This window comes from Herpailurus yagouaroundi, unplaced genomic scaffold (assembly GCF_014898765.1).
Source record: "Herpailurus yagouaroundi ecotype Mexico unplaced genomic scaffold, PumYag 199, whole genome shotgun sequence".
NCBI classification, from domain to species: Eukaryota; Metazoa; Chordata; class Mammalia; order Carnivora; family Felidae; genus Herpailurus; species Herpailurus yagouaroundi.
The window spans coordinates 12,424,585-12,438,253 of NW_024412430.1; the positions used below are offsets into that span (position 1 = coordinate 12,424,585).

The 13,669-nt window shown below is 44.2% G+C and overlaps 1 protein-coding gene across 5 annotated transcripts in view; it reads left to right on the forward strand.

The window, feature by feature from the left end:
• Positions 1-13,669, forward strand: part of DOCK8 (dedicator of cytokinesis 8) — a 176,049-nt gene that overhangs the window by 23,038 nt on the left and 139,342 nt on the right. For all 5 annotated transcript variants that reach the window (XM_040449418.1, XM_040449421.1, XM_040449422.1 and 2 more), the window contains exons 4-5: positions 3,955-4,078; positions 9,076-9,288. In XM_040449418.1, the coding sequence (XP_040305352.1) occupies positions 3,955-4,078; positions 9,076-9,288 (337 nt within the window). The remainder of the gene's footprint in view (positions 1-3,954; positions 4,079-9,075; positions 9,289-13,669) is intronic.

The following is a 13,669-nucleotide window of genomic DNA, read 5'->3' on the forward strand; positions in this document are numbered from 1 at the left end:
GGAAGGGAAGGGAAGGGAAGGGAAGGGAAGGGAAGGGAAGGGAAGGGAAGGGACGGGACGGGACGGGAAGAGAAGGGAGGCATATGTATCATTTTCCAGTCATCACAACAGGCCTTCGAAATGAGCAGTGTTACTCCCTATGTCACACCTGTGGAAACTGTGGCTCAAAGAGATTATGTCACTTGCCTAGCGAGGGCCTCATAGCCGGTAAATAAGGGGGCAGCATCTGAACCCAGGTCCTGGACACCAGAGCCAAATTCGGTCCACTCCACACTGCCCCTAAAGAGTATGGTCTTGGGGTGCCTGGGTGGCTCAGTTGGTTAAGCGACTGCCTCTTGATTTGGGCTCAGGTCATGATCTAATGGTTTGTGAGTTCGAGCCCCACGTCAGGATTTGTGCTGACGGTGCGGAGCCTGCTGGGGATTCTCTCTCTCCCTCGCTCTCTGCCCCTCCCCCGCTAATTCTCTCTCTCTCTCTCTCTCTCTCTCTCTCAAAATAAACTTTAAAAAAAGAGTTTGGTCTTCAAAATATGTTTGGCCTTTGGATGGTTCCCAAATATATGATAACAGCGTTTGGAGAAAAAGAATATAATTCTCTTGGGAAGCGATAGGTTGTGCTCATTTTAGGAGAATAGTTTTTCTACTGTTCTACTGCTTGGCCTCCTTCCCCATCTCTCTTTTGTCTGCAGATAGGTTCAACAGGAGCATGGCTTTATTTGGCTTAGTTGCCCGCGTAGAGTAATGAGGTTGGGCGTTCTGGTGGCCAGTGGCCCTCAGCCAGCAGTCTCACTACCTACCCGTTGGTGGTTTCTGCCTTCCGTGGCTGGCACTTCTAAAATGAGTCATCTTTACATGCCTGCCAGCCCTTGCCCTCTCCCACAGCCAGCTCTACCCCTGCTGCCACAAGGGAGCTTTGTGACTTTCTGAGACTTGAAAATGGGGAAGTAGACGCTAAATCTAGAATGAGGAAGGGGAGAAAAGTTTGCTGTGGTTCCAAACACGCAGCCATGGAAAACGGCCGTCTTAATGCCTTCCGTCCTCCCAATCCTCAGGCCGGTGCGTGTCTGGAATTACAGTGTACGTATTGTATATAAGGAACTTTTAATACTATTCAGTGACTCATTTTTGTAAGGCCCATTTGTCAGTGTCTTTTGGGTTCATATAAAGGACTCCAGGAAACATTGTAACAAAACAGAGGAGAAAAAAGAAGAGAAGAACAAGCATCCATTGGCATAAAATAGCAAAAGATCGATGGTCAAACAATTCTGACTTCTCCCAGATTTAAGCATCTTTAGGAGAAAATTGATTAGAACGTTTCCGGATACAGTGTATGAACTTTTTATCACAAAATCTCAAAGCCGGGCAAGTATCTTAGAGTTCACCTCGTGTTTATGCCTCACCTGTGAAGAAACAGAGGCACTGGGAGAAGTGATTGAGGATGATGGGGGCAGATGCATGGCTGTAGTTGTGTGTGTGCATGTGTGTGTGTGTGTGTGTGCGCACGTGTGGGTTGTTACCTGTCAGTGAACACTCAGATAAGTGCACCTTAGGAGACAAGAAAGAAAGCTAAGGCAGATACAGTTCTGGTTGCCAAGGCACACAAGGTCTTAAGTTAGGCTGCTTCCTGATTTTTATTTCTGTGGCCTGAGCAGGTGTCCTTATGAGGAGACATGTGACACTGAACCTTTGGCATCAGTTCTCTCTGGAGTGTATAAGTCCCAAGAAGGTCAAAGAGCAGATACCAAAGTGTGAAATTTGTGTTTTAATTCACTGTTCATATTAGATTTTAGAATTACTTTTTTTAGTGTTTATTTATTTTTGAGAGAGAGAGACAGAGAGCACAAATGGGGCAGGGGCAGAGAGAGAGAGAGAGACAGACAGACAGACAGACAGAATCCAAAGCAGGCTCAAGGCTCTGAGCTGTCAGCACAGAGCCTGATGCGGGGCTTGAACCCACAAACCGTGAGATCATGACCAGAGCTGAAGCCGTACCCTTAACCTATTGAGCCACCCAGGTGCCTCTAGTTAATTCCTTTGGGAATTTTTCCCCTTAAAATTGGATTCTGCAGGGAAAATAATCACAGAATCAGTGTGTTATAATTACAAGAGGAATCTTAGGATGCCACTCCCTATTTACCACTATTTTGGGTTGGGTGCATTGTCCACAGGACATTATATTACATGTAAGTTTTTCTTTGAACCCTTAGAGTAAAAAAAAAAAACTGTGCACTGGTTACCCATCCAACACCCACTTGGATATTCCTAAGTTTCTATTGATGAGAATAATTTTTAAGAAGCTAACAGGTTTATGAAATCCTATGTAAGGCTCTCTCTCTCTCTCTCAAAGATCTTCTGTTCACAGAAAGTAAATATTATAAAATAAATCTTGCTCACACATGTATCTGCTCTTCTCAACACTACCATTTGCACACTTAGAGCAACTGGAACCAAAATCATTTTCTTAAATATTTTAAGTAGTTAGTACTTCTGGGGCATTGTTTGAAGGGGTCCCCCAGAAGACGTTTTGGGAATTGATGTCTATGAACAATATATTTTAAATTTCATTTCTTTGGTTGGTGTTTAGGAATTCCAAACCAGAAATTATTCTGGATATTTCTCTTGAAATCTTTTCTAAATGTTTAGTCTTACTTCCTTATTCAGAGTGTACCTTACTCATTGACTTATTTTTTTTTTCAGTTCCCAATTTAGCGTGCTGGTCACCCAGCCCTGTCAACACAGGTTTAGATCGGGGCAATGCAAGTGGCCAATGCAAGGGGCAATGCAAGAGACACTAACGATGACCATTTATAGTAAACTTTGACTTGAGTTCGTCACCATACCCATCTTGTGGTGTCTTCTACGCTATTCCTTGTCTCCTTTCACTCAAAACAAATTGCTTGTCTTTAGAGCACAATAAACTCGAAGGACAGAGCTGTTCTCCCAGCAGACAACACTGGGACATCTCATTTTTTTCTTTAATTAGCTTAATCAACTAAAATTTATTGACTACCAGCTCTGTGCATAACCCAACACTTCATCCCTCCCAAAGAGTTATAGACTCTGTATTTGGATCATTGCTGGTAGCCCTCCCACATTTCCTGCTTAATCTGTCTGCCATTTGATCGGCCTAATAAATCCTAACTCATTTCATATCCTTTTACCACCCTGCTCAGGGGGGTTTCGAATAGTGTGAGAAATCCAACAAAATGGCGGTGTGGTTGTGCAGTTGACTTTGCAGCCTGTTTTCCAAGAAGACTCTGAGTCAGAAAAATGGGGAAAAGGCATGCTGGTTTCTATAGTTATTATTTGACAACTCCTATCTGTTGCCTTTTGCATGGTGGTCTCATTTCTTTCTCCAGTGACAGTGGTAGCCATTATATTTTAAACCCTTTTCATAGCTAGACATTTTTGAAACACAATCTTAATGGAGTGCGTGGAGTGGAGATTGAGAATATTAGCAAAGATTTTTAGCATGTACGTCATTTATCTCTTCTTTTTCTTAACCACGTCCTGCCTTTTTCATTCATCATTAAGAACACTGATGGGGACATTAAACGTTTTCCTCTATTTTTATCTTCAAACGATCTTTATTTGCTGCTCTGCACATTGCTAGATTTATTCCAGCCTCTTAACACTGGGGTCATAGTTTAGCGTCAGCTCGTTGCCAAATGCCCCGCAGCTGAAATGACCACACCTCCGAAGTGGCATTTTCCCAGACCATTCCTGCCTTTAATAATGAGCCAGCCAGGAGGCAAGTCTGCCTCTCATTACAGCGCAGCTTTGTATTAGGCCTGGTGCATAATTAGATGTGAGGAATTACAATCGGTCTCTCTTTGCAAGATCTTTCAGTGCCCTGTGTACGCTTAAGCCATTACTTTTGTTTTGAATCTAATATGTTTGCATCCCTCTCTCTCTCTCTCTCTCTCTCCAAATGATATAATAACAACCATAAAAGAAACCAAGGAAGTGCGGAGATTTGCAGCTTTAAAAAGACTGGATCCCGAAGAGATTTTCACAAGACACTTCAGAAACAGACGTTTGAGTCAGAGTCCTTGGAGAACAGTGAACCCAGCGCGCAGGTATTTTCTGTCAACAAACATGGTTACCAGGTTACCGGTCTGATCTGCCCAGGGCATGCTGTTGATGTTTTAACTAGAAAAAAGGCTAGAGACTCAGAGAATGTCAGAGTAGGAGGGACGCTACCATCTGAGTCAGGGATTTCTGTTTTTCAAACCTGTTTGTAGCTACAGAAGTTGCTGTTCAAATGAGAACCCACAAGTTCAATAATGAAAATACATAAAAGCGGAGGGAGGGTGCCCACGGAGCCCACCCCTGTTACAATTCCTGAGGACACCCAGGGGCGTCCCTAGGGCAGGCTGCGTGCAGAATGAGTGAAAGCCAGACTGCCTGGGTTCTCTGGTTTTGCCACATACTCACTCTGTTGCCCCAGACAGGATAATTTACCTCCCTGGGCTTCGGTTTCCTCCCCTGGGAAACAAGGATGATAACAAAGCCATCTTTCGTATTATAATTTTTACTCTTATCTCCTCGTTCCATTACATTTTTTTGAGTTCATTTTAAAACTAATTGTGTGTAAGTAAGTTATATCAGCTGTACATTGCATTTCAGAGATGGGAAAGGAAAAATTAGGAAATATTTACCTTAGAAAGGAGTGTTGGGTATGGGGGCCCAATGGCATAAATGAAATAGCGCCTTAGGGGACATGCTCTCTGACCATCTTGGTCAACTGTTGTGTGATCTTGGAGGAGTCATGTTCTTACCCGAGTCTACTCGATGGGAAATGACAGTCTCTTCACTTGGTCTCTTCTCATTTTAAATCACAGCTCCCTGACTTTGACACTAGGTTGGGTTTGAGAATATTTGGACCCTTTGGGAAGAAACGGAAGCATCTGAACTAACTGGGCAAAGTTAATATTTGGAATCTGGAACAGTCGATTGAATGTATTTGAATAATTTCTCTAGAGAAGGACAGTCATAGTTGACTGGAAAGATCGAGAACTCAGGCAGGGATTCTGTGGAGGAATAGTTGAGCATATATATTTTGTGCATCTATTAAAATTATGAAGCAGTTGAAATCTTAGAAGAGAATTTTGAAAATATGTTAATGTTAAACCACAATCAAGAATCAAAATTTAGAACACTGATGGGGAATCAAAATTTTGAATTTGGTAGGAAAAAGATGCCTACAGAAACACAGAAGGCATTGTCTTTGGGTACTAGAACTCCCGTAACTTCTTAAAAAGTATTCTTTTCTCAATTTTACACAGTTTCTCTAACAAGTACTTGTTACTTATTTAAGGGAAGCTAACTGTCTTAGTCACTTTGGGCTGTGTAATAGACTACCATAGACCGGGGTAGCTAAAACACCAGACATTTGTTTCTTATAGTTCAGAGAGGGGGATGTCCAAGATCAAGGTGCTGGCTGATTTGGTTCCTGACGAGAGCCCTCTTCCTGGTTTGCAGACACCTTTTGATGTATCTCCACAAAGTGGAGACCAAGAGAGAGGAAACAAACTCTCCCGTGTCTTTTCTCAGAAGGGCACTAATCACATTCAGTAAGGCCCCAGATTCAAGACCTCATCACCTCCCAAAGGTCCTACCTCCCACCTGGGACTTGCAATTTCAACACAAGAATTTTTCAGGGACACACACGTTCAAGTCCGTAACGCTAATGACAATAGCAGCTAGTCACTAACACATGGGGTCTTTTGACTATTCAATGAGTTAATTTGTGTGAAGCATTCAGGACAATACGAGCTCACACTTAGTGCCCGCCGACACAGGCTAAGTAAAGAGTCACAAAAGAACAAAAAGTGTATCATTCCCCATGTGTGAGGTCCCCAGAGTAGTCAGATTCCTAGAGACAGAACATAGAATGGCGGTTGCCAGGGGCTGTAGGAAGCGGAAGAAATGGAAATGACTGTTTAAGGGGACAGAGTTGCAGCACAGATGGGTACAGGTGAAGAGTTCTGGAGACTGGTTGTACAAGAGTGTGTCCTTCACCCTGCTGAGCTGTACGCTAAAAAATGATTAACATGGTAAATTTTATGTAGATTTACCACAGGTAAAAAATTTTTTTAGAAAGCCGGTGCTCTACTCCAACTTTTATAGGTGTGAAAAACAAAAGGGAAGAAATTTGTCTGCGTTTCTATATATAGGGCGTTTTCTGAACTGGTATAGCTTTCAGCTTGGCTCTCATTATAAGCATCTCACCGTGCTGAATGACTAGACACTTCTAAAATACTACCTGTTTTTCAAACCACGTGGTCTCTACAGCCAAGCTCACTGCTTTATCTGAGCTCTACCTAGGAATCAGCCATCAGTTCCGGTATTGAATATGGTGGGCTTCCTCAAGCATGGAATACCAGTGCTCTGTGGGGGATTTTTAAGGGATTTTTCACTGGTAATTTTGACTAAATTCAGTTTTTTTTTAAGTTTATTTATTTTGAGGGAGAGAGAGAGAATCCCAAGCAGGCTCCCCGCTGTCAGCACAGAGCTGGGCGCGGGGCTCGAACGCCTGAACCGTGAGATCACGACTGGAGTCGAAACCAAGAGTCGGACGCTTAACCGACTGAGCCACCCCGGTGCCCCGACCTTGTCTTGGTCACCTATCAGATACGCCACCCCAGATATCTTAACAACAAGAAAATGTAACCGAGGGAATTGGTTAAACAGGTTTTGGAGGACCCGGAGAACCGAACAGGAAAATCGAAGTCCGACAGAAACTTTAGGTGCAGGAAGCAGCACGTCACCCTGGGGCTGGGGCCTAGGGCAGTGGCTCTAAGCCTGGAGTTCACTGCAATCCCCTGGAGGGCTTGTTTGAACTCAGATGGCTAGGCCCCACCCTGGAGTTTCTGATTCACTAGTTCTGGGCGGGTGGCACTCAATAATTCGATTTCTAATTAGCATTTCCCAGGAGGTCCCAAGACCACATTCAAGAACTGGGGGTCTAGTGGGAAGAGTTTGGAGTTTCCAGAACCTAAAAACTCTGAAGAGTAACTTTGGAGCTGGGACTCAAATCCCTGGGGAGGGGGCGGGACCTAGCTGTGGGGAGTATTTCCGGATCTCGGAGGAAAAACCCCACAGGGTCAGGGAGTCTGGACTCTGACCTCTTAGACGTGGGACTGTCCACCTGGTGCTGGTACCTCCAAGGAGGTGAGATGAAGATGGTTCTAGAAGTGCCCAAAGAGGCCGAAAGCCAGAACCAACTGCCACTACCGAAGTGTGAGGAAATGCAAGCAAAGAGGGAGGAGGGAGTCCCTTCTCCCCGCTCCAGCCATCCAGTCCCCCTATAGCGCCCCCTCCTGGCGGAGCCCAAAGGGAGCCATGGCAAAGCCGAGACGTGGCTTGCTGAGTGCCAGAGTATAAAATTGAAAGCTGAGAGAGGATAGGCAAATTACCAACACCCCCATGAAGCACCCTCGTTCAGCGTACTCACTGCACTCAACTAAGTCCTCAGCTGGGTTGTGGAGTCAAGTTACGCAAAAGTTGTATGGTTTTCAGTATTAGACTAATACTCACTGTGCAGAGATGCTCAGGCAGGGAGACAACCGGCAACATCATCCACGTCACTGCCATTTTTGGCACCTTCTGAGTGGAATGGTGAGGCCAGGTGCCTGAACACGTAGGTGCAATATATACATGATACAACTCCGTGGTACACATAGCTTTCATAAAAATTAGATCATATTATACCTAATATTGTATGCCCTCCGTTGTCATATTAACAATACACCATACTGCGACCGTCTTTCTCTTCCAACCAATACATGTTTCTTGGGTTTTCTTTAAATGGTTACATACATTCCCTCGGATGCAAGGTCCAGAATCTCTGAATGCTTCCTCTTTGGGGGACATTTAGATTGTTTCTCTTATTTTGTTGCTATAAACAATGTCCCAGAGATGCTCTTGTCCTCACAGTCCTTGCTGACTTGTCCAGTTTATGCCCTTAGAATACATTATGGACATCATATATATTTCTTGACGTCCTTTTAAAGAAACTTGGTAAATTCACATCCTTTTCCCAAGGCTCTCATAAATTCTAAGCCAAAGAAGTATCAATGATTAAAGTACTAATATTGATTATTGCTAGCACAGTTAGGTCAAATTTATGATCTAGCAGAGTAGAATTTCTGTAAGGTCGATGTTTGCCACAAAAAGTATACATTGTAGACATTGTACAGTACCAGGTCCATTTTTTTTTAGAACTTTAGGATAACATTTTACCATTAATTTTACAGATGTTTGTAATAGTTCCATCTGCATTCTTACCACGTATCATTAATTATGGTTGTCAAGGCTTTGCCAAATCTTTGGCTGCGTTTGCAATCCCCCGTCACTGAAACGTTCCTAATGGAATAAAGCATCTGCTTGTGAATGCTTTACGACTTTTTTCAAACACACTGCAGCTAAAAGTGGACACTACTTGACTGGCAAATGCTTTCCTGCTTTTTGTTCTGGTTCATATTGCCCTAACTGTTACTAAAGCCCTGTGGAAGGGTGTTCCCACCCCCACGTCTCTGTCTTTGGAAGCATAATATTGAGTGTGGGAATTTATATGAGGTTTAATTTGGAAGGCTTCTCATACAACCTCTCATTTTCAGTTTCAGAAGCCAAGTTCTGGAGTTGAGATTAGGCCAGGATCCCTCTATGCCCCAGTCCAGCTCCCTTTCTATTATATGTTATTTCAGTTCTTTTTTGCTTGAGCGTGAGACCTCAGTGAGGTTCCCAAGAGACTTGGCTCCCACCTCCAGAAAAGAACATGGCCCCAGAACTAACAGGAACACCGTGCTGTGGTCAAACCTTTCCTCAAGGACCAGTGTATCCACATCCGATGAGTAAATTACCTGCTTCCAGGTGGGAAGGAGACGTTTCATTTTAGGATATTCCAACCAGGAGGCTAAGACGTGATTGCTGTCAAACCCCCAGTTTGCTCAGAAGCCACCTGAGGCGTGACTCTGCAATCCCACGTTGGAGCAGGGGTCTGACATCCCAGATGCTTCCAGACTCACTTGAGACCCGCAGTCTCTCTCATAAGATGTGTCTTTTCTCGCAGGCACGCCCCCGCCACTTAAATGTGCTGTGTGACGTGTCCGGGAAAGGTCCCCTCACCGCGTGTGGCTTCGACCTCCGCAGCCTGCAGCCTGACCAGCGGCTGGAGAACCTCCTGCAGCACGTGAGTGCCGAGGACTTCGAGAAGCAGAATGAGGAGGCCCGGAGGACCAATCGGCAGGCAGAGCTCTTTGCCTTGTACCCAGCGGTGGACGAGGTGGGTGCGGCCATCTCCATGTGTGAACTGCAGTGGGGACACAGGGGCTCCAGGAAACTACTGTTGTCCGTCATTACTCTATAGCAGTGCCGGAAGGCCCGACGGTATGATTTCTGGGCTGTTCTTTTTACCAGAACAGGCCTGTGGAAGAGCAAAACCAGTTATCGATCAAGCTTACAAATGAGGTTCCGACAATAGCAAACAGGATTTCCATAGCTCTTAACGAAACACTTTCGCTGATACCATCTCATTTAACCTTCAGAACATTTTACAGTCTGCATGCAGTAACCTCACGCAGTGAGTCAAACCATTCAGTGATTTGGGGATCTGTTTTGCCGTTAATCCATCAAGGCGTGTTACTTAAACTTTGGTGTTCTTTTTTTTTTTTTTTAATGTTTATTTTACTTGTTTATTTTGAGAGAGCACGCATGAGCAGGGGAGGGGCAGAGAGAGGGGAGAGAGAATCCCAAGTAGGCTTTGCGCCGTCAGCTCGGGGTCCAGTGTGGGACTCAAGCTCACAAACCGTGAGATCGTGACCTGAGCCGAAGTCAAGAGTCGGACACTTAACCGACTGAGCCACCCGGGCGCCCCTAAGCTTTGGTGTTCGTAAGTGTTTTGTTAAAATACGTTTAAAAATAATGTCTGTAGGGCCGCCTGGGTGGCTCAGTCAGTTAAGCGCCCGACTTGGGCTCAGGTCATGACCTCGCAGCCCGTGAGTTCGAGCCCCACGTCGGGCTCTGTGCTGGCAGCTCGGAGCCTGGAGCCTGCTTCGAGTTCTGTGTCTCCCTCTCTCTCTGCTTCTCCCCTGCTCATGCTCTGTCTGTCTCTGTTTCTCAAAACTAAATAAACATTAAAAAAAATTTTTAAGAAAGAAAGAGAAAGAAAGAAAGAAAGAAAGAAAGAAAGAAAGAAAGAAAGAAAGAAAAAGAAAGAAAAATAATCTCTGTGAACAGCCTGAAGAGAATTGCTTTGAAAACATTCTGGCCAAAAGTGATCATAGCTGTGCTCTTAATGCATAGAACTTCAGAACCTTGATTGTCCACTTCTTTATATATCAGAGCTGACCCAGAACAGTGTGATAATTTAGGCTTTACCTGTGTCATCCCCAGGGGGTGCTTCAGATGGGCTGAGAAATGACCGTCCTCCAAGCCTGTTTAGGCTCCTTATACTTTATATGAGGCTCTCAGTCTTGCCTCCGCATGCCGGAATGTCCGCTACTGGCCCGCGCCAAAACTGGCTACAGCAATATCTCCGTGGTCCAAATTTTATTCAAAGTTCTGTTGCAAAATATATGATTTGGGGGGCATTTTTGCCTAAAAGATACACTGTCCATCCATGCCTCTAAGTGTTTTAAATTTAATTTTTGGATCAAGCAAGAAGACCATTAGGGAGCCTGGTTCTTTTTTTTTTTTTTTTAATGTTTATTTATTTATTTTGAGAGAGAGAGAGAGAGAGAGAGAGAGAGAAAGAAAGAAAGGCAGGGAAAGAAAGAGGGTGAGAGAATCTCAAGCAGGTTCCATGCTTAGCATGCCCCTAGGGAGCTTGATTCTTAAACCTTTTGAAGCCCCCACCCCTGGGTATTGTGACTGCTGACTTGCCCTTCTATGAGTTTACCAATGGTCAGCGGAAAGGACAGGAAAGCAGACATCTGTCATGAGATAGGACATTGTGTGTACTGTGCAAATATCATTGAGGACACTGACCTCATCCTATGCCTCAGTGAGGACCCGGAGGGAAAGTGTCTCGCAGGCCTTCAGACAGAGAAGAGTTCGCGTCCACTGGGGAAATGCAAACACAGGACACGTGTGCGTGTCTTGTCATTGGCTCTCCTGGATTCATTACTTAGGGTCAAATTTCTGTTCATCACTACTAAATCTAGCGGCTTACCTATTGGTGTCCTGAATTATATTCAGCTTTCTTTCCTTCTTTTTTTAAATTTACTTTTACTTTTTTAAATGTTTATTCATTTTTGAGAGAGAGAGAGAGAGAGAGAGCGTGTGCACGTGCACGCACATGAGCAGGGGAGGGGCAGAGAGAGAGGGAGACAGAGAATCTGAGCAGGCTCCAGGATCTGAGCTTACAGCACAGAGCCCATCACGGGGCTCAAACTCACAAACCGTGAGATCATGACCTGAACTGAAGTCAAATGCTCAGCCGACTGAGCCACCCAAACACCCCTTCCTTCTTTCCTTCTTATCTTTATTTCCCAACCATCTTGGTTTTCTCATCTCTTGATTTATTTTCAGTGGCCTCAAATTCCTTTTATGAATGAGGCAGATTACAAACAAAAATGGATGATGTGGGCAGCCTTATTGCCTCCGTTCTTGAGATTGCAAAGTAAGAGTCAGAGAGGTAAAGTGACTTGTTCAAGATTCAACAGGCAGGTGAAATGACAGAATGGAGCTCCTAGCCCATTAACCCCAAATCTTATGTTTGCCTATTTATCTATCTACATATGACTGCCTGGTAAATTAGCACACGTAACTGAAACCCCGAGATGATATCAGCAACCACATTCTATCTCATACCTTTTCAGTTTCCATGGGAAACTTTAAAACTTATTAGCAGTGTTCAATATGACCTTCACATGCATTCTTTTTCCTCCAAGTTCCATGCTGGGGGTGCCACTATGTAAGAAAGAGTCCCAAAGTGGACATCAGGAGAGAGAAAACAATTTGAAAGGGGGGCGGGAGAACATGTCCAGTGAGGCAGCGGCTCATTGGAGTCCCCCTCGTGGGATTACACGGGAGGGTGTCCAGTCCCACATTGAGTGCAAGAATGAGTTACAGACTGTGTTGAAGGCGCTTTGTTTCATGGTCTTTGAAACAATGCAGAAACTTGATTAGGACTGAGAGTTATGATCTAGCAGAGGCCCTAATGGGCCTGCTTTATTGAGTGGAGAGGAATGCTTTGTAATTAGTGTGCCAATTATTTGTAAATTGGTATGTCTACAGTGCTGGAGGGCCCCTAGACCAGCCTTTAATATTTTGAAGCTCATACACCCAGAGGTTGCATTTGCCCTTGTAATTTGCACTTTCTCCAAAGGTAGCCCTGTGGAAGAAAGGTAAATTTCTGGCTCCCATGAAGTAATCAAACATGCTGATTTCTTTTGAAAGCACATTAATTAAACTATTTAATATTACCATTACTTTATTTCTTGGTGAGGAGAATTAGAAGAGAGGTGGACCATTATATCCCAATTATGACTGAGCCTGCAGGAGAAGCAAAAGTAGAATGCAACCATTACACTTCTTTTTTTTTTTTAATGTTTATTTATTTTTGAGAGAGAGAGAGAGAGAGATGGAGCATGAGCAGGGAAGGGGCAGAGAAAGAGGGAGACACAGAATCTGTCAGAATCAGGCTCCAGGCTCCAAGCTGTCAGCACAGAACCCAATGCGGGGCTTGAACTCATGAACCGTGACATCATGACCAGAACCAAAGTCCCACACTTAACTAACTGAGCCACCCAGGTGCCCCACAACCACCAAGCTTCTATGAGGCATGTTTGTTCCCTGATTCATTGTGGGTTCTGTAAAAGGTATCCTATGTGTTGGTCCCTAAAACCATGCCACTATACTCTAAATCGCAGAAGAGTTTGCATTCAGACTCTTGAGGCTGCAAGTGACAGAGCCCAGTTAAAAACCAGTTAAGAAGAAAAGTAGTGGAGGGGCTCAGGTGATGAGATCACAGGCAGGCAGAGTTAGAGTTGGCCCCAGGATCCGTTGGGTCAGCTGATGGAAGAACATCTCTCATACTGTCTCTTACTCTCTTACTGTCTCTCCCCCCATTTCTTTCTCTCTAAATAAACACACACACACACACACACACACTCAGCAAGATAGAACAACAAACATCCTCTAAAGCTTCATATTTTCTCTTCTCCTCCTTTGCAAGCTAGTTCCTACTGCAGACAACTATAACACTTAAGAAATGCATGTAGACTAGAAGAGGCTTAGGAAAGACATCAATATGTAGACCTTGTTTAGATCGTGATTTAACAAACTAGCTGCAAAACACACACACACACACCAAAATGGATACGTTTGGGGGAAATTTGGAACTGACTAAATACGCAGCAATGATAAGAAATTACTGTTAATTCTTAAGAGTCATAATGATTTTATAGCTCTGTGTTTTTCAAAGTCTTTATCTTGTAGAGATGTGTGCTGAAATATTTACAGAAGAGATGATATGATGTCTGGAGTCTTGCTTACAAGTAATCCAGTATTGAGTGTGGGGGTGGGAGGAGAAGGTGGTCAATGGGACTGTAGGTGAACCCAGGTTGCCCCTGCGTTGAGCTTGTGGAAACTTACATGACAGGTAAGGGAGGTTCACTACATTACTGTCTCCAATTTTGTGTATGCTCCCATTCTCCCAATGA